This window comes from Ambystoma mexicanum, chromosome 5p, assembly GCF_040938575.1.
Source record: "Ambystoma mexicanum isolate Mex_15411 chromosome 5p, UKY_AmexF1_1, whole genome shotgun sequence".
NCBI lineage: Eukaryota > Metazoa > Chordata > Amphibia > Caudata > Ambystomatidae > Ambystoma > Ambystoma mexicanum.
Genome location: NC_090930.1, coordinates 1,332,889,579 through 1,332,910,587, shown reverse-complemented (window position 1 = coordinate 1,332,910,587; position 21,009 = coordinate 1,332,889,579). Strand labels below are relative to the sequence as shown.

The 21,009-nt window shown below is 45.1% G+C and overlaps 1 protein-coding gene across 1 annotated transcript in view; it reads left to right on the top strand.

Annotated features, from left to right (window-relative positions):
• Nucleotides 1-21,009, top strand: part of CFAP90 (cilia and flagella associated protein 90) — a 170,913-nt gene that overhangs the window by 19,469 nt on the left and 130,435 nt on the right. The window contains exon 2 of the mRNA XM_069613843.1: nt 14,031-14,147. Within this exon, the coding sequence (XP_069469944.1) occupies nt 14,031-14,147 (117 nt within the window). The remainder of the gene's footprint in view (nt 1-14,030; nt 14,148-21,009) is intronic.

Genomic DNA, 21,009 nt, shown 5'->3' with positions numbered 1-21,009 from the left:
TGATAGAATAGTTACGAAACTAAAAGCCATAATTCCTGAAAGAAGGATTATTTTGGACAAACTTACTGCTTGTGTCCAAGGGAAGTCTGAGGGTGCTACCAAATTTTTTAATCGGTTCGAACAAGTATTTTCAGATTTCAGTGGACAAGATTTAAGCACAGAGTCTCGGAAAAGATTATTTGTAGACACATTTGTGCGTGGATTGTTGCCTGACATCCAATCGCAAATCATGTCTTCTGAGAGCGCTTGGCAAGCTAAGTCTGTCTGAAGTGTTGCATATGGCTCAGTACTATGAGAACCGAGTCAATAATGAAAAAGAGAGAATCGAAAGAGAAAGGGAGACTTGAAAACTAAGGTTCTATTGCAACAAACTGTTCGAGGCCCTAGAGGGGGTAATTCACAATTTAGGGGACAGTATGCTCCACAGGGTAATGTGCCGTTGGGTCCTATACACGCGAACCAATGTGCTTATTGTAGACAAGAGGGTCATTGGCGAGCACAATGCCCGATCCTCCAGCAGAGGTCGAATAACACATTTGTTACCATGGGTAGACGATCCAGAGGCTGCCCTGGGGCAGGGGGTCCTGGTAGAAGTCAGTTTTCTCAAAATTCGCAACCTTTTTCACAGGATAATCAGTCACCGAGTGTGGATAATAGAAACATTTTCGATCATCCTTCTACTGCATATATCTCTGAAGAACTTCCTTTTGATGACATTCTGTTTCACTAGGATTGCCCGAAGCAGGGTTTGGAACTGACGCCTATTCCCTTTAGAAAGGTCCCTACGTTGAAATGATAGTGGGAAATAGGAAACATCTATTCTTGATAGATACAGGAGCACAAAAGTGTTCCATTGATCATTCACGGGTTCCAAACATTCCACTGTCAGGGCAAACCAATGTTTCTGTAGGCTTTTCTGGCACACCAGTAGTTTGTCCGGTTTCTTCGCCGGTACCAATTACACTGGGTCCATTTACAGGTGTGAGAAGCCCTCCCAGTCAAATATGAGTGTCCAGGTCACAGCATTCGGCCTGGTAGCTGGGTGCTGATAAAAGCATTCGAAAAAGCATCCTGTCTCGCAACGCGATGGAGGGGCCCTCATCAGGTCCTACTGGCTACACAGACAGCCGTTCGAGTGACTGGACGAAAGCACTGGATCCACGCGTCGCATGTCAAGAGGATTCCCTTCCCTTTGCCACACGATACAGAAGATACAGAAATTCCTACCTGCACTGCTCCCAGCGGTCACGCAGCATTGAGCAGCATTGAGAGTGCTTTGGGGACTCTCCCTGGGCTTGTGGGGCCTGGGGAAACAGCCGCTTCATCTCCACACTCTCCTACAGATCCATTTTCACCATAGTCAGGTTCTGTTACAAATCCACCACTTCCATCAGGAAGCAACGACACATTGTTAGCAGATCACGCAGTACCAGGAGTGACAAGGTACGATCTGCGTCCACAGAGCTAGACTTACTGCACGGTTCGGCTGTGCCAACGGAAAAATTCATCATAAGGCTTGGCCTTTGGGCCTGTTCTTTTGTACGCAAGGAATTCTGTTGGCTAGGGATAGGGAAGGACTAAGAAAACGCGCGATCGGGAGATCGCCAGCAAATAAACTCTGGAGTATTTCGTTTGAAGAAACAATGCCTGCAATCGCTCTCACTCGTACGGAACAAATAAGTGACTGTGTGACCGACCGAAACAATGGACAATCAAATGTATGGTCTCTTAAGACGTATTGTTGTCTTGTCATCATGTTAACCGGCTTCACAATAGTAATTGCCTTAGGATTTTGGTATTTGGAAGAAGTACATCCGTTTGAAGTTCTTTTGCCCACTGAAAATGTACCTACTGCTTCTACACCTTTCGTGCATCTGCACACTCTATCCCCTAGAGACCCTCAGCACAGACAGAGTTACCACAATAATACTTTATTACTCATAATGAATGCCTCACATGTCATTTTTAATAGATCTAATTGCTGGGTCTGCTCACATTTACCACAACACAGAGATAAGGGATTGGGCTGGTATATTCATCCCTTACCTTTGACTACTGCATGTTATGCTTCTTTAAGGGCACTATTCTTTGGCCGATGGAACGATAGTATCTCGAGGAACTTCGGTGGAACCAATTTGAATGATTTTGAGAAACGAGTTCTAACGCCCCTGGGATGCTCACTGTTTGCAAATAGGAGCAAGCTTAATGTTGCTTTCATTAGGCCTTCTGATAGACTGGCTCGTCCTTTTCAATCTTTGATCTCTTTCAAGATGGCTCCCATAGGCAATAGGGATGCCACACCACCTTCCTACACTGTTAACCACAGCCCCGATTCAGTTTCTTTCTTCATACAGAGGAATGGTACTCAGTCAATGGGTGATTTCAAGGGCTGCACCAATGTTGCGAACTTGACCAGTGAGGACAGACCTTTGCATGTAGGTGAACCTGTCTATTTCATTTGCGGTAATGAAGCTTTCCCATGGCTACCTGGGGATTGGCAGGGAACCTGTTATTTAGGAATTCTGTTTCCCAGGGTATTCATAGCAAGCACCATAGAAATCTCTAAAGCTTGTCCAAGGCGGGATGAGAATGGCGATACTTCATCACAAGTTCTGGGCGACGTAGCAAAGTCTTTTGTACCTTTTTGGGGGCAAATATTAAACTTTGAGGATATCAGAAGACTAGCGAGAGTACTGGAGAGGACCATCTGATCTGATGTATGATCTTTATATAAGATTGACATTTTTGAAATACGCCTGTGTATCCATTTTGAATGGATCCGAACTCCAATAGATGCACGTATTTCTAACTTGGTGTGAACACATTGATGTTTCCCCTTTCCAAAATGGTGGGCGCAGATGCGTCGTTAAAGACAGACCCACATAGTACAGGCGTGGTCTCTCCTCACATCATCACGGAAGCGCCATTTGAGGCCTCACGGGAGGAGGTTAGCGCGTCACGCGATTTTCAAGTCAGGTGATACGCTACCATAGGAAGTAAGCTGTAGGTGAAGCTGTTGGCCGTTTGGAGGGAAGAAAGCAAGCAAGCAATATCTGTTTGCTGCTGCAAATCGAAAGAATGGGGGTCTAATTCCATTCCTACGGATGTTTCACCAGGCCCCGAGAGGATTAGACTCCCAGAAGACGGACGCCGTATAGGCGTTTGAATACGAGACGTGGCAACGCGATTTGCATGCCGCGCCACAACATAAAAGAGTCCCCGGAGGAGCGATCATAATGGGTAAGCGCTCTTGTGGCCGGCCCTAGTGTGGCTTTAAAGGTGGGGGCAGTAACTCTCACATAAGGTCATTGGTGATCCTGTTTCCTCTGTAGTATCAGCAAATGAGGTCGCTGAATAAATCAGGCTACTCCAAGCGAACACATGTGAGGAAAGGAAACATCAGGTCACGGCGGGATTGAAAAAGGTAATGATGCGTGATAGCATCTTTAAATAAGTGGGAGAATTATAGTATTTACAACCATTGAAAAGCGTACATGGAAGAAATATGAGTGTGTACCTTCAAAATTGAAATTATTGAAATAAAGCAATTTAAGGGAAACAGTCCCCTATGGGTATTGATGACAATAGAAACAAATGTATCCTTCTGTTTAGAATTACATAAAGGTGAAGGTGTGATGGGTGCCTCAAGAGTTTTTGATATGTCATAAGTCACAGTAACCATGGTATTAAGATCCTTTTTTGTGTTTGTTTGTTTTTATAGAAATGTTGGAAATATGGCTAAATCTTGTGATGTCATGCGATGAATATGAACACATGAAAATAAGAATAAGTGCCCTGAAGACAGCACCAATAAAGAATGCAATTTAAATTAATTTCTGTGCATTTTCCAAAAATTATTGTTGGTTCTAGAAACACATTGTTTTGAAGTGTAGGCACATTGTTTTGCCCTAAGGGGGCACCACTGGGCAGGATTCCAGTAGAGTCATCAAGTGGCTCACTGCCAAGGCACAAAAAGGGCTCGATTAGAGGTGCCTCTTTCTTGTCATACGAGTCACATATGAGTCACATGTATAAGTGTATATGTTTATGTAAAGATGAATTATGAATTATGACTATGTCATTGGTTTTAAATGTATGTATTGTCGATTGTTGTGATTTTGATAAATATTAAAATATGTATATATTTTTGGATTATCCATGGTTACCTGCCCTCATTCATGGTAAAAGGGTTTGATATGACTATCTCAAGAGACATTTGAGAACTCACTAATAACAGAAAGGAAGGAAGCTGTTTTGTGGGATATTGTGCACTTTGTATGAATTTGTCCTCACCCACACAGCCCCTAAAAAGAGGACTTTATAGCTCTAGATAGCTGCTCATCCACGAACATACATCGAAGACAATGTAATGCAAACGTTGAGCGTGGACACTGCTGAACTGCATTGTGAAGGGATATGTGCTAAGGCTTACTGCTAAATCCTGGAATACACTTTGCCATTGTAACTTGTTTGAATGTAAACCAAATGTAATCCGTGTGCATATTGTTGTATGAGCCATAAGTGAACTCGGCACAAACTCTAGACCACAGATTATTAATTTGCAGAGGGGCTGGACATTATTACTAAATTGTATAAAAGTGCGAATGTCCAGATGTCCAGTAGCTCTCACTCCTCACACTGAAGGGCTGGTACTCACTGTGATGTATTGTGGGCCAGATAGCTATCTGATTTTGTTTCTTTGTAACTGCGCAGTAGAATAAAGATCTGTGAATCTTTATAAACCCGTGTTTGGTGTATTTCCTTTTGTGGTACTCAGCCTCGATATTTCCTCTTGCTCTTACACCTCCAGGCAGACACTGACTGACTTCCTCTTGTCCCTTCGCCATACGTGTGGACTCTTCATATGGTCTTTGTGCTCTCTCCTGTCTCTTCCTCTTCCATTAATGGTGGCACCCGGTGGGAGGTCCTCCTTGCTTCTTTCCACTCCTCTGAGGTCATCATTAATATTTACCTCAATGGCACCATCTTGGTCCAAGGCCTTCAGGCCAACCTACTCCTCTTCGACAGACGCTTCCCGAGCCTTATCAATTTCCTTTCCTCTCCCACTGTCACTTCTCTCCCTTCTTCGGCTTTCTTGCCCCCACCCTCTGCCACTTCCTCCTCCTCGGCTACCTTGCCCTCTCCTCGTACCTCCTCTGCCCTCCCTCAGGCTCCTTCTATACCGCCGTATGGAGTACCTCTGATTTGTACCCCTCCCCGGAGGTCTTTCAAGGATGGCAACCTTCTCCGCCTCGCCACTCTTAACTCTCGCTATGCTGTCAAACACTCCTCTGACATCTGCCGTCTCTTGGAAGAACATGACCTTCATGTCCTTGGTCTCACCAAGACATGGTTCACGGCTAGCTCTGTCACAAGCTTTGACACTCTCCTGCCTTATGGCTACAAGATCCTCTCCACGCCCAGATCCAACCGTTCCGGTGGGGGTGTAGCCTTGATCTTCCCGGAGTGGATTCCTGCCTCTGTCATTCCTATGCAGGCCTACTCCTCCTTTGAATGCCTGGTCTGTCGGCTTTCTCTCTATCCTGACCACTCTCTCACAGTGGCTACTGTAATGTTTCAGTGTGATGTTTCATAACATGCCCCCGGTACCCCCGTTGTCAGGCCTTGGCCTCACGTACCTTAAGGAATATGCAGGACACAGGTCTTGATGGTTCGGGTTCCCGGCACGCTCTGGCGAGCTCAGGTATGCCCACTTTATTTTATGCCCATGCATGATGGCGAACATCGTGTCGCGCTCAGGTGACTTCATCACAGCTACTATCTACTGACCACCCGGTCAGATCACCTCCTTCATCTCTGAGTGGGCAGACCTCTCCTCCTCCCTCCTGACCTCAACCACTCAACTCCTCCTCCCTGGAGACTTACAGGACTCTTTTGCGATTTTTGCTACTCTCTCTCTATTCTTCCCTCTGACCCGACCCACTCTGAAGGGCACACTCTTGATGTTCTGATCTCCTTAGACCTCCCTCTCCCTAACCCTCTCACCACTCCTCTCTCCTAGAGTGACCACTTTCTCCTCTCCTCTCAACTTTCTCTCGCCACCCCTCAGTCCAAGCCTACCCTGACACTGCCACCCACCTTCTCAGTCAATCAACCCATGAAGCGTGTGTCAGTTGAGGCTTTCGCCAAATCTTTCTCTCCCCCTCCTGCACCTCTGACTGACTCACACCCTGACACAGCCCTTTCTATGCTCCACTCTGCTATCTCTGACACTCTCGATGTACTTGCCCCTGTCATGAGAATCCGTATGAAGCCTAAAGCCAATTGCAACTTCTGGTACGACTCAGACCTCGTGACCCTCAAACGCAAGTGTAGGGTGGCTGAGAGAAAATGGTTGGCATCTTGTATATCCTCTGACAAACTGGCCTGCCGCCTGTCCAAAGGTAATACCGACTCTCGGTCCTCGCTAAAAAGTGAGCTCACATCCAAGCCTGGATCTCTGCGGCATCTAACAACTTGGCTGAACTTTTTAAAATCTGCAAGGAGCTGGCCAATCCTGCCGCAATCTCTACCTCTCCTCTACCTTCCCAGGCCCTCTTTACGGCTCTGGCTTCTAACTTCATCTCTAAAACACAGGACATCCTGTCCACCCTCTCTGCGTCGCCTGCCTCTCCCTCTACTCTCTCCCCTTTCTCTGGCCCCCCTGCGGCCGCCCCCTCCCTTTTCTGCCTTTCCTCTCTTCTCCCTGGAAGAGGTTTCAAGACAAGTCCGATCTATGAAAACCTCTTCTAAACAGGTTCTTCCCTGTTCTTCCAAAACTCTTTCGCCTCCGGGACCTTCCCATCCCCCCTGAAGCACTCTCTTGTGCACCCTCTTCTCAAGAAACCCTCAGCCGACCCCTCCCTTCCAGCCAACTACCGCTCGATTTATCATTCCCTCCTTGGGCAAACTCCTGGAAAAGCTTGCCATCTCCCAGCTAAATCTTCACACTGAATCTGTTGGTTGTCTCCATGACTACCAGCCTGACTTCAGAGGAGCTCAGAAGCATGGAGACTGCTCTCTTGAACATCCGTGAGGACCCACTCTCTAACCTTGATTCTAATCTCCCCTTTGTCCTCATCCTACTTGATCTCTCTTCTGCCTTTGATATGGTCAACCATGCCATCCTGCTCAACCGGGATAACCTGGGTTTCACTGACAGGCTCTGGCCTGGCTGACTTCTTTCCTCTCTGACCAACCCTCCCAGGTCCAACTGGGGTCCTTCCTCTCCTCTATCTCTCTCTCCACCTGTGGTGTTCCCCAGATGTCTAACCTTTCTCCCTGGTTGTTCAACCAATACCTGAAATCTCTTGCCCACCGCATTGCTGTTCTCTGCTCCAATTTCCAGTGCTATGCGGATGACACCCAGCTCGCCTTCAGGCTCCCCTCTGCCACCTCTTCTCCCTCTCTGAACCGGATTGTCTGATTGCAATCCAGGATTGGTGCGCCGCCAATGATCTCTGCCTAAATGTAAGCATGACGCAGATCCTCCTCATTGGTACACCCGCACCCCTCTTTCCTGCCACTCTCTGGCCTGCTTCCCTTGGCCCTTCTCCCGCTCCCACCTCTGAGGCTAAGAACCTCGGGTTATCTTTGATTCCTCTCTTTCCTTCTCTCCTCACATTTCTGACATCTCTAAGAAGTCGAACTACCAACTGCACCTCCTCAGAGGTATTCTTCCTTTCCTCTCCTTCCCCCAGAAGCTCACTTTATCTAGAGCACTGGTTCTCTCTAGACTTGACTACTGTAACAGCCTCCTTTCAAATCTTCCTGCCTCTACTCTCCGACCTCTGCAACTCATCCAGAACAGGACTGCAAGACTTGTACTTGGCCTCAAGCACAGGGATGGTATCGCTCCAGTACTGAAATCTCTCGATTGTCTCCCAGTGGTTGTAAGGATCAATTTCAAGACCCTTTGCATTGTCACAAGGCCTTCTGGGGCCTGGGACCAACATTTCTCCAGCTTTCTCTTCTGAAGTATCTTCCTACTGGAGCACTTTGCTCCTCCACCTCCAACCCCTTGATGGTCAGTCGCTTTTCAAAGCAACGAGTTGGGGGCAGATCTCTCTCTTTGGATGGCACCTCATTCTGGAACAGCCTCCCTGCCTCTCTGAAACTTGAATAGAACCATCTACGGTTCCAGAACAGCTCAAGACTTTCCTCTTTACTTCTGCCTTCTCTCTTCCGACAACCTTACAGATCTCCTGTTTGGTACTGCACTGGTTACCTGGCTACCCTGCGTACCACAGCCCCAGGCCCCTGCCCTCCCAGTTGCTCACCTGCACTGCCCTCTGGCAACCCTGCACTTGGGGCTGTATCTGCAACCTTACAACCTCCTTAGTGGCACTTATCTATTGCCAGTTTTCTGCACTTAACCCTTGCACTGCCACCTGCTGGCCGCACTCCCTGTTTTTCAATGTTTGATTCTATGTCTTGCACTTGCTCCTCCTCCCCTTCCCCTGGCACTTCTCCCCTTCCATTTCCCCTGCACCTGCGCAATTACAATCTCACTGGGACTAGTAAGATCGCTGTCTTGTTTCCTCTTGTTCCCCTCCCTCGCCTCGCCTCGCCTTGAAACACTTGTATATAGGCGCGATATAAATAAAATAACATATCAATGATTCATTGTGAACCCCTATCAAATAACTTGTGCACAGGGTATGCATATAGAATTGAAAGGTTGGGACACCTTTTTGTTAAAATATATCTGCTAAACCCCAGGTTCTAACCTAGAGGGGCTTTTCTCTTCAGTTACAATACTGTCACTGGCGGGTGCCAAGTCCCTTCCATGGTTTAAGTTTGTGAGGACAGAACTTTTTAAATTTAACCTGGAGCAACACCAGAGAACACACAAATTGTTGACTAGGGCCTTGAGGCAACAGATTAAATGTGCGGGTGGTGCCCGCTCATGTCGTAGGCAGGAGGAAGAATGTACTACACTTAGCACAGGCATGTACTATTTACTGCACAAATCAAATTTTAGGTATGAATCCTATTTGGACACGATTAGCCCACGATACGCTTGATCGCTATACATGCAGTTTCGCCTCAACATCCTAAAGGTGACATCCTTCATGCAGAACTGACGAGGGCCTGTGTCGTGAGGGTATTAAACTCGGTAATATGTTATGTTATGTTATTGTTGTTCTGCATTTATATAGCGCCTTATGTACCATTGGTATGATCTCAAGGCGCTCGTAGGTTGAATGCCCTCGGGAACCGAAGTTCAAGTCAGTAGAGGGAGAAAGGGAGAGTCAACAGGTGCGTGTGTGCACCGGATATGTGTGCAGCAGGTCTGACATTTGCGTGATTGCTGAAAGGTTGAATCACCCGCGGCGCATAGAAGGCACCGTCCAAGAAAGAAAGAAAGAGAATAAGTATTTTTCTCCAACCTGAGGCACTGAAGTAATGAGTACAGGTAGGAAATTTCACAAACATCAGGGATACAGCACCAAGCACAAAAACACCAATGTTTTTAACTTTGTAAACTCTCCCACTTTTTAGATTCACCACCTACAATAGGCGTGGCCGAACAAGACATGCACCACAGCCCTTCTCCAACAGTCCTGAAGACAGCATCAGAACGTTAACAGCTTTTTGTTCTTGCTAGAAACATCAACAGTGTCGACTAGATAGATGTTTGGTTATGCGAACCATACTCTAAGTCACCGCCAACCTCTCACGGTGTAAAAACGCATACAGCAATTTTGTGATAAGAATGTGTAATATGACAAAATCTGCGGAAACCAAAAAAATGTAATTGGTTAAACATGGTAAAAACATGTATAACAGCCTCAAGTAGGTTTTTATAAAACAATCTACAAAAATAAAGATGTTATATGTATAAATGTTATATTGGTGACCTTTTGTGCATGTACAGATCAAACTAGATGATCTGTTTCAATTGTGTTGTGAAAAAAACTACCGACAAGTGCCAGAAAGGTGGGGTAGCCTGAGTTTTTTGTTATATTACCTCCCAAGGGCAGCCTGCAAAAGTGCCTGGGTGCCTCTCCTAACGTTTTATCCTTCTGAACAAAATGCTGGTGTTCAGTATTCTTTCAGTAGAACAAAACGTGGGCTTGCTTTGCAGCAGTCCTCTCCAGTACACTGACGCCAGCCCCGTGATCACACTCACCGTGACTGCCTGGAGGACTTAAGCAAGTGCAATTGGAAAACAAGCTCATATGATCTTATCTCTACAGATCAGATCAATACACAGCTCGTTTTCCGATTTGCAAAATGCAGATCAAATGCACCCATGCAATTGCTTGCAAGGCCGCTGGACCATCATCACGAGGGGATGGGGTCACAGGGCTGGAGAGGAACTCTGCTGCAAGGAAGGCAAGCCCCACGTTTCATTTCACTGAAAACATACAATTAAAGTAAAGTTTGCGTTGATGTCCTTAGTTGAATGTTCTTAAAACCATACATAACACACTGGAGGTTTGTGACGAATCTCCAAACCTAAGTGAGTTTACTACACAACTTCTTTTATTGTGCATCTTAAAGCGCTGAAAATAAAGTGGGTAAATAGATAGTTTGCCTTTTGCATTTTATAGTTTTCCATTCAGGATGTGGAAAATAAAGGTACTCTGATATTATTTTATCTCAGCATGCTGCTATACGGATTTACATGTTGTCATGATGCTTTATTAAGCTATTTGTTTATTTTGCAAGTAAACTCTATAAGACAGTATGATTGTAGGCCTCGACTCCCAAAACTTTATTATTTCTCCCAACTAAAGCGTGGAAGAAGGTGGTCATGCCTAAATTGAAGAGTGGGTTAAAATCCCTGCTTCGCTGTTTAGCATAAGCGTGTGATCCTGGGCAAATAATGCAATCTCACCCTGACTTCAACTGCAAGAAATAGAGTGCTTATCAGTGATTATGTTTCGCCCTTACAATAGGACAGTTTTAATAAGTGTAGGGACAAATTGGTGTACCCTACTGCTCCTCTGCTAGTGGCTCCAATACTGTCACATATCATTGCATGATTCCTGCACTGGCCCACCCCAGTCTCCAATCACTTGATTTGACAGGCAGACAGTCTCTCCAGCCAGTCAGTGCACCAAAGTTTCTAGTATAGCCGACTAACTGTGGTTGAACCAACATTACATTTTCTCCCCTGTTGCTCCCGAGCCACTGAAGTTGCTTGGGCCGTCCAGAGTACTGCCCCACACTCTGCAATGTACTGTTATGCTATGATATTGAGTGTTTCATTGCACACCATCTGCCATTTTCACACTTTCTAGGAGCTTCAGAATCTGCAAGTAAATAGGGTAGGGGGCTAATGCAGTAGCAGAGGGATCAGGCTAAGATTGCTTTGTTACAACATTGAAGTTTACAGATCTTAAAAGATATGGCTCTCTACGGTGAACGTTTTAGATATTTTGTCAGCTGTGTGGAGCACTGGCTATGTGTGTTTCAGGTAGCTAAGGTACTTGTTTGTATGATTGACAGAAAATGGAAGCATTTTGCTTCTTGTTTTGCCACCAACTCACCCGAGAGCCAAAGACCAAAGGCGGGATGGACCAAATGTTCACCTGCACGGGAGCCAAGGACCAGAGGAGAGTTCACCAGAGCAGCCAAGGACCAGAGGGGCAACTAACCAGAGAGGTTCACTTTTACCTTAGTTTTACTTCATTCTATTTTGAAATTTTGCTGTAAGCTGAAACTATTGAACAGGAGTACAATTAGGAAGGGCAGGACTTGTGAGGAGGGACACTTGAGGGCATTTTATTTACCAGCCCACTGACTGCCCATGGCCATGCTAATTCCTATGGCCAATCCCACCCACTACCTGAAGAGTAAGAGTATTCCTAAGAAATTCTAACTTTTGAACTGCCTGGGATTTTTATGCACACTGGCAGGTGGTGACTTTACCTGGGTTGTGTTCTCAGTGAAACAGAAAATAGGAAAGGAAAGATGTGTTGCTCAAACTTACAAGTAACATTCTGAAAACGAAATTGGGGATAGCAGAAAAACTGCCATTTCAGAAACTGAAAATAAGCCTTTTGGTAGACCCTCATCTTACCATCAACCTGACTTCCTTAAGATTCTTTTGTGGAGACCAACACGTAAAATGTACCACTGGGTACATTCCCATCGTAAATGCAGTCCAATGGCAAGATACATCTAGTATTCTATGCCTACATAAGTCAAACCCTGCTGAGCGCACCATATTCAATAGACATGTTGGCAATTAAAAAGGTGGGAGTGCTGATTTAGAGGATTGTCTGGCTTTGATAAGATATTTTATTTGTATCGCACTCATACACAAGTGTTTCAGAGCACGACGAGGTAGGGGAGGGGAACAATGGAAGATAAAACAATGATCTTACTAGGCCCAGTGACATTGAGAATGTGCAAGTGCAGGGGGGAGGGAAGGTGCAAAGTGCAAGGGAGAGGGGAAAAGTGGAAAGTGCTGAGCAAGGGGTACAACAATACAAAAGGTAGTGTAGCCAGCCAGGTGGCAAGTGCAGGTTTTGAGCGCAGGCAAGGGGTGTCTGGTAAGTGCAGGTAAGGGGACTGTAGGGTAACAGATACAGACCCAAGTGCAGGTGTTGCCAGGGGCAGTGCGGGTGAGTGGCTGGTTGGGCATAGACCTGGGCCCAAAAGCAGTGGGAAAACCAGATGCATTGTGCCAAAGCAGACAGATCAGCAGGGGAGAGGGAGAGCGAAGGTAGAGGCAAAGAGGAAGGCCTTGAGGTGCTTCCGGAACCAGAGATGGTTCTCCTCAAGTTTCAGAGTGACAGGGAGGCTGTTCCAGAGGGAGGCCCCTGCTGAGGAAAGAGGTCTGCCACCAACTCGTTGCTTGGAGAAGTGACAGACCCTGAGGGAGTTGGAGGTGGAGGAGTGAAGAGCTCGAGTGGGAAGGTATTTACGCAGGGAAAGTTGAAGGTATTTTGCACCCAGGCCCCAGAAATTCAGTTATGTGTTTGTTTTGGTGTGTTTTGGTGTGCCACCCCAAGATTTCCTGTAGCCTCATCAGACAACCCCTATAAAAAATGTCTGGGGGCGCCACTGTCTAAAAGTGTCACATGTGGCATTGCTCAGCCTTCCCACTATGTATGGTCAGAGTGTTGTTTGGACATTTAGACTTTAAGAGCTGACCACGTGTTGCTGATTCTGTACAGTTTTAAACAGTGATGCATGTTCAGCAGCAAATGGTCATGGCTGAGCATTTAAGAATACAAACATGTGGCGTCTTCAAAGGTGAGGTGTAGGTTCGGTAGGTTCGCAATGAAACTTGCCTTGAAGTTCCCAAACTATGGTGCTTGTGTGTTTCTATGCAAAGTAAAACTAAGGGCGCGATTACGATTTTGGCGGTAACAGTAAAACATGTGGTATTTGCGATTATCAAATGTTTTACCACTCCACGCAATTATGGGTTGAGGAGCCTATTTTCAAATAATCTGTTGTTTTTTGCGTGAAGCAAATCTGCTCCAACAAAAAGCGTAACACGTGTTCTTTTACCACATGTCCCTGATTGAGTCCTCTGGGACTTCAAAATGGGGATCAAGTGAAGGGTCCCCCCAACTCTAAATTATCCAGACCATTCAAGTTACTGCATGCTTATTACCCTATGTGGTAACAGTAATTCCATTCGGAAATACCGCCAAACGTGTAATCATGCCCTTGAAACCATTTTATTATGCATTATTTCATATTTGGATTTCCACTGGTACACTACTCACCACTTTATTATTCTATTTATCTGATTTGTTAGTTAAGTTTGCAAATAAAGAAATGTACTGTACGGTTAATGATTTATTCAGAAAATCGAGAGTTATTTCATGTGGATCCTCTGTGAAAATTGATCAATTATTTTATTTGCTTGCTATGTAAATACTTGAAAAGCAATGTGTGATTTGAGTTTATTAGGCTGATGCACTCCTCTTATGTACAAAGATTCTGATGAACTAATTTGCAAAAAATAGAACAACAGTAGAATTTGCAATGTTCCAAAATACTTAATACGATTAAGATGTACTTTTTTAAATTGAAAAATATGTTTTATCCATTTGAAGGCAGGACAAATGTATACATATGACACCGTTTTTAAAAGGCCCACCGGCTATGATGCTAAACTCCATCGAGATGACCGAGGGCATGCACAACACAAAGGTCTGGACATTCATGGGCAGGTAAGACAGTAGCACACCTACAACTTTCCATGAGTTGTGATTTATCTTTCGTTCTTCCTCATGAAAATGCGATGGATTATTTACTTGAGCTCACTAACAGATGATGGCTGGTCATAACAGTCGATCACAGTCAGCATGAAGAATTAAACCAATAATCATTTAGTACCGAAAGGTCATTGCTATGCCAATAGGAAGCAACAGTTGGGCGGTATCCCGGTGGTAATCCCGCCGGGATAACGCCCAATCCAAATAGTGTTACGGCTACTTGCTCCAGCGCTATTAGTGCCGGATCACAAGTAGTGGTGACGATGTTAATACACATTCCTTTCAGAGTCCATAGACCTCTATGGGCATTTTCGTCGCAATTAGCGTGCGCTAATAGCGCTGCGCTAATTGCGCCCAAAAATGGTAAAGTTGGTGCCTTTACCCACAGCTCAGAGCTGAGGGTAAATGCGGCCAGACGCGAGATTGGGCAGACCCTTAAATGCAGCAGTAATAGCGTTACCACCATATTTAAGGGCTACCGCCCAAATCGTGATGAGGCCCTGTGACAATCTTTTACCTAAAGCCCTGTCCAAATGCAGTGCTCTGGCAGTAAACTCTAACAAAATGAAAGTTGACTAAACATATATTAACTGTTTGAAAATGTAGCCTTAAAATGACACGGGTGGCGGGGTAGAGTGCAGTATCTGGTGAGGGATCAGAAAGCTCTGGGAGGCTGTTCTCCTGGAGAGATGTGTTACCAGGCCTTACAAAGTATCAGAGGAGTGGCCCAGTCATTCAGTCTCCTGCCCTGCAAGCTGGCCAGGCCAGGCTATCTGACGAGAATACACATAACGTTTCCATAGCTGGGCTGGGCTCAGGGTGCAGACACATGTATGATACATTTGATGTGGCTTCCATAATCATGGGAGATACTAGACACCATACCTTACACTCAGGTATGGTGTATATTTAAGGTTTACAACTGGTTTGGGAATGGGGGTGCATGTATTGAATGTGGTCCCTGTACTGAAGTGACTTGGCTGTCAATGCAGCTATCAAGAGAGCCCCGGTTCCCACTGAACCTGCTCTTTACCATTGGAGAGAGCAGGTGCTGCACATCAGGATACTGACCTAGCAGGGCATAGGTGCACACTATGCTTTTGGCATGCAGTTGGCTAAAAGGGGGGCTGGTTAGCCTTTCTGAAATGGAATTACCCACATGTTATAATTACAAAAAATTAAAAACAAGAGCTTCTACACCCTTGCCAGAAAGGGGGATTCTATAGAAGAATACCTCCCATTTAAAGGGGGAACTCTGTATCAAAATAACCTCTCTCCCATGAGGATAAAGACTCTTTTAGAGAATAAAACCTTCCACTTGAAATGGAACTCTGCATCAGAACAAACTCTCCCCCTTCAAAGCATGGACTGTGTATCCGGACAAACAGTGCCCTGGGGGGATATGACTCTGCAGCATTATAAAAACTAATCCGTGAAAGGGAGACTATTGTAATACACTCTTTCCCTTGAAGGGGGACACTCTGTATCAGAATAAACGCAACCCCCAACCCTGAACCTACTGACTCCGTTTCAGAATTACACTCTGCCCTTGATAGAAGAGATGCTGTATCATCCCCTTGAATGGAGTGGTTTTCTGTAAGAATAAAATATTCCACCTTAAAGTCAGAGAATACATAGCAGACTACAACTTCACCCTTTAAATGGGAGATGCAATTTTCTGCCTGCATAGAAAAAAACGGTATCATAATTAACTCTTGCCATAAAAGGTAGGGAGTCTGTACTAGAATAAAACCTCTGGCCTCGAAAGGGTGGCTCTGTGTGAGAATAAATGTCTCATTGAAGGGGGGTGGCTCTGTAGCAGAATGCCCCCTTTTTTAAGGGAAGACTGGCTATCAGAATAAACTCTTCACTATTTCAGAATAAAACCTCCTGCTTAAAATTAGGGACCCTTTAACAGAATGAACTCTCCTCCTTGAAGGTTGAGTCTCTGTATCAGAATACAACATCACACTTGAAGCAAAACTCTATATCAGAATAAAATGTCCTCTGTGAAGAGGGGACATTTTGTAGCAGAATAAACTCCCCCACTTGAAGGAGTAGACTGTGTAAACATTCCTCCTTAATGGTAGAACCTTGACCTTGAAAGGGTGATTCTGTATAAGAATAGAGTCTCACGCTTGAAAGGGGAATCTTGGTCTCAGATTAAACTCTACCCCTCGAAGGGAAGACTCTGGATCAGAATCAACTCTCCCAATAAACTCTTTCCCTTTCTCTTTGTCCTTGAAGTGACAGACCCTCTATCAGAGTGGAAGCTGCTTCTTGAAGGAGGCGTCTCTGTCTCAGGAGAGGCTGACCATTCTCGGAATAAACTCTGCCCTTGAAGGGAGAGATTCTGTATCAGACTGAATCTTCCCATGAAAGAGGAAACATTTATATCAAATTTAAAGCTGACCTTTAAATAAGAGACTCTGCAACAGAATAAACAATCCCCTTTGTGGTTAGGGGGTCTGTCTCAGTTTGAAACCTCACACTTGCGGGGAGAATCTCAATCAGAATAAAAACTTCCCCTTGACATGAGAGACTTGGTCTCAGAATAAAATTGGAAGGTAAAGTGAAAAAAGGTAAAATTGAGAGTTAACTTGTAAGGCTCAATTAAACGTAAGGCAAATAGAAGTCAATAAGAGCGTAAACATGTAATAAATAGGCAAAGCCCTTGAAGAAAATAATGTGAAAATAGAAAGGGAGATGGAAGGAGGAAATCAGCAAGAGGAAAACATGCAAGTATGAAGACCAGTAGGAGAATAAGCTTTTATAGCGTGGTCCCTCCTCCCCTTGTGTGGTGCTTATGAGCATGAATTGCACCTGTGTAGTGTGGGCTGGCCTGGCATGCAATTGGGCCATTTCCATGTTTGCCATGTGGGCTTGAAAGGCTTTGGCCTGAGCTTATATTAACCAGACACATCCCCTCTCTTCTTCTTTTCGGGAATCAGGAAAAGATGTTGGGGTATCCTTATTGGTGGACTGCTTCCCTGCAATAGGGCCTTGGTCCCGGGTTTACTCCCCTCCTCTTTGTAACTGGCATACCCTCCCTGCCCATTTATGTAGCAGCACCACCACGTTCCTCCTCCTGCCTCTATAATCTGCCCTGGACTGAGCTGGTATGCTGGAACCTACCTAGTCTCTATGGCTATTAGGGTTATCTGCCCTCCTCCTGCAGACTCTTCATGGTCTGGTCCTATCTAGTCCTCTAGCCTATCAACCTCTCATTCTCCTTTGCCAGTAATGATCCTCCTCCAAACACGTGTTCCCCTTTAACCTCCTCCTAACATTCCACTCTAGTTGGAAACAATACTCTTCCTAAACCCTCTTCAATATTTTCCTTGAGATGGTAAGAGCTCTCTATTCAATATAACTTTCTCCCCCCAGCCTTCTTCTCTTAGCATTCTGATGGAGGCCAGAGATCCCTTCTCATCGGGCTTCCTTCCACATTCTAGCCCGGGCCAACTCCTCCTCCAAGTGCCTCTACAACCTCTGAGTAGTCTTTCTCAGATTCCTGCTTTGTCTCCCCTCTAGAACCCCTTTGTCTGTTACTGCTGGTGGGTCCTGGCCTACAAACGACCTTACCCACTCTCGGTCTTCCTGGGAATCTCACATGAAAACAACTTTGCCATACTTTCACCCCCTCCTGAGGATCCTCTTCCTCAAGCCTAAAATAATAATTTCTCTAGTGATAACAACTCTCTCCCTCTGACAATTCTATTGCTGATGGTAACAGCTCTTCCCGTCTCTACTTCCATTCAATTTTATTGCTGATCGTAACAACTCATAACCTCCTCTTCCTCCAAACAATTCTCTCTCTGATGGTAATTTAGCACCCCTGAGATGTGTACTGCATGCTGCAGCATGACTCATCAAAGGACAGCAAATTCAACCACATCACCCTGATCGTCATGGAATTGTGCTTGCTCTCTCTGAATGCACATAGGATGTTCAAATCCTGCTGCATCATCTAAAAGGCTATTCCCTAGAAGTCCCCAAGCTACCTCACCAATAAACTCAGCCTCTCCAGAGGCCTAAGATCCACCAGAAGTAATGATATGTGCAGACTTGAAGTTCGCCAGTGCAGGAAGGAAAGAACCAGTAGAGAGACCGTCTCTGTCTCGGCTGCTAAACTCTGGAACCTCCTCCCTGTCAACACCAGAATCAACCCCTCACTTCTACATTTCAGGAAGGAGTTCAAGACCCTCCTCCTCAAGAAATGGCTCGTCCCTAACACCTAGATCCACACACCCTCCACTCTTTCCCAACCTGATACTACAACTTGTTTCCTCCCATGGTTGATTGTACATCACTTGCTTCCAAATTGGCCACCCTCTCTCTCTGCTGTTATTAACTCCCTGCTCCATGTATCTCTGCTTCCCCCACAGTGTCCTTGACCCTATGGTTTGTAAAGAATTATGTTGCTTTCCAAATGTAGTTTGGTCTCTTCCATCTTTGCGTGGTGCTTATGGGCCTGAATTGCACCTGTGTATTGTGGGAAGGTCTGGTATGTGATTGAGACATGTACATGTTTGTCATGTGGGCTTGACAGTGTTTGGCCTGAGCTTATATTAAGACCTGACGCCATATTGGATTCTAAAGCTGCCTTGGACATGTCTGGGTTTTCCTTTCCTCCTCTTTGGAGGCCTGCTGACATTGTTTTCATGTCATTCTTTTCAGTTTTTAAGTAAAACTTTGTGGGCCTCATCACAAGTTGGGTGGTATCCCAAAGGTATTACCGCCGGGATTCCGCCTAGGCTAATAGCGTTACCGCCAAACGGTCCGGCTCTATTAGCACCAGATCAAGGGTTGGGCGGTAATGGGTATTCCCCAGTCCCATTGGGTCCATTGTACCCAATGTGGCAGTTTCTGCGCACTTAGCGCGCGCTAATAGTGACACGCTAATTGTGCCCGAAAATGGCCGTTAGGTTGGCGCATTTACCCCCACCTTTGAGCTGAGGGTAAATGCTCCCAGACTCGTGATTGGGCAGACCCTTAAATGCGGTCGTAGTAGCATTACTTCCGCATTTAAGGGCTACCGCCCAACTCGTGATGGGGACCTGTATCTGTAGGACTCTTATAGTCTGAGCGATTTCGATTTATCCATATTAATGTTTCCCCTGGCAGCTGTCCTGTAGAAAGACATTTATTTCTTCACTCTCTGGTGAATTCAAAATACTGCAACGCTGTTGTCGTAAAGGGAAAGATTTTAATTCGTATGCTAAATGTTTAGATCTGGCAAGCGAGCTGGGCTCGATCTCTAGAAATCCTATATCATAATTATGGCTAGGACTGTCCACAAGGGGTGTGTAGCATACCCCCTTACCCTGGTTTTCATTGGTGTGTATGTGTATGGGCATGCTCCCGGGACTGTCTTCTGCTTTAGTTAGGTAAACCAATGGGGGTGATCACTGGATCCCACTAATACCTATGCTGAGTACCGCTTCCACTAGCTCAGGGAGGCCCCCAGACCCTTTGATCATCCCACTGTTAATCCCTAATCTTAGGTAGGAGACTTTGTCACATCCCCAGATAGAGAATGATCACCCTGGAATATACCGGGAGATCTGGCTACAGCAGCACACAGCAGATAGAAAAAGCCTCTTGAACAAAATGAATATATAGATAGCTAATAATAATGTAGTTTATTATTAAGCATTCACTTCTCCTTCAAGCAAGGCAGAGGTTGAGGGAGGTGTCTGGTGGTAATGAAAGACCTCAATATGCGCTCACTCTTCAGGAAGTTCTGATTGGATCTTTGGTCGCCGAAATCTCTTGCGGGGAAAATAGAATTACCTGGATGTGTGGGATTGTGCCTGCACTTGGGGCAACTGGTCAATAGAGACAGTAATCAATTAATCTTCCTCTGCCCTCATTACTCCCATTTAAGGAACTAAAAGATAAAGCCCCTATTGAAGCAAATTGGAGTGTGGGTTATTCATCAGGGGATAGTTTGGGCAAGGGAGGTTAGCTGTAGGGCAGTTCAATTTTGTGTTGTTTCCTTCTTGGTCAGAGTATGGAAGCTCAGGTTTAGCTCTTTGGAAAAAGGTCACTTTAATAGTGGAGTACCTTAGAGATAAGCTATGCTCCATAGCTCTTAAATGAGAGGAAACCATGTATCCTGCTGTTATGGATAAAGGAAGTTTAGAACCGTGAATGTTATTTTGAGCCAATTATTTCATTTGAGCTATCTTAATTATGTGTTATTGATTATGTTCGGTTGCGTATTGTATTCATAAGTATTGTTTGTGTAAGACTGCAATTAGCACAAGCAGCGACATAGCTGTGGCACTCAAAGAAAGAGTTGAACAAGGCAACCTCTACAAATGCACATGCCTTATTTCTGAGCGTCCATGCAGTTGACTCGCACACATTGTAACAAAATCTCCCACTGGTCGACTACCTGTGAAGACGAATATCCATTCCTCCACAACCCTACAAACAACCATTCACTGACATGGCTATTGACTCATCCAAAAGCAAGTTTGAAGCACGGTGCTTTAAATCCAATTGAACATACATTTCAAGCAGAACCATCACAATCCGCTAACACCTGGGCTGGGTGGAAGAAATACCAATAAGAGATGTGAAAAAAATCACCTATAAATGGGCAACAGACAATGTAAACTATCTGTGGAATGTGGGTCAAACGGAAGAAAAAAAGAATCACTTAGAAAAATCTGAATAGAGGAGTAACAGCTAATGGTTGTATAACCTTAATGAACTAGCTATTTTAAGGCATGTGGATGTCTGAATCTACACTGGAGGGTAGACCACTTCAATTATATATAAATAATGTACTCTCATCTTTGATAAA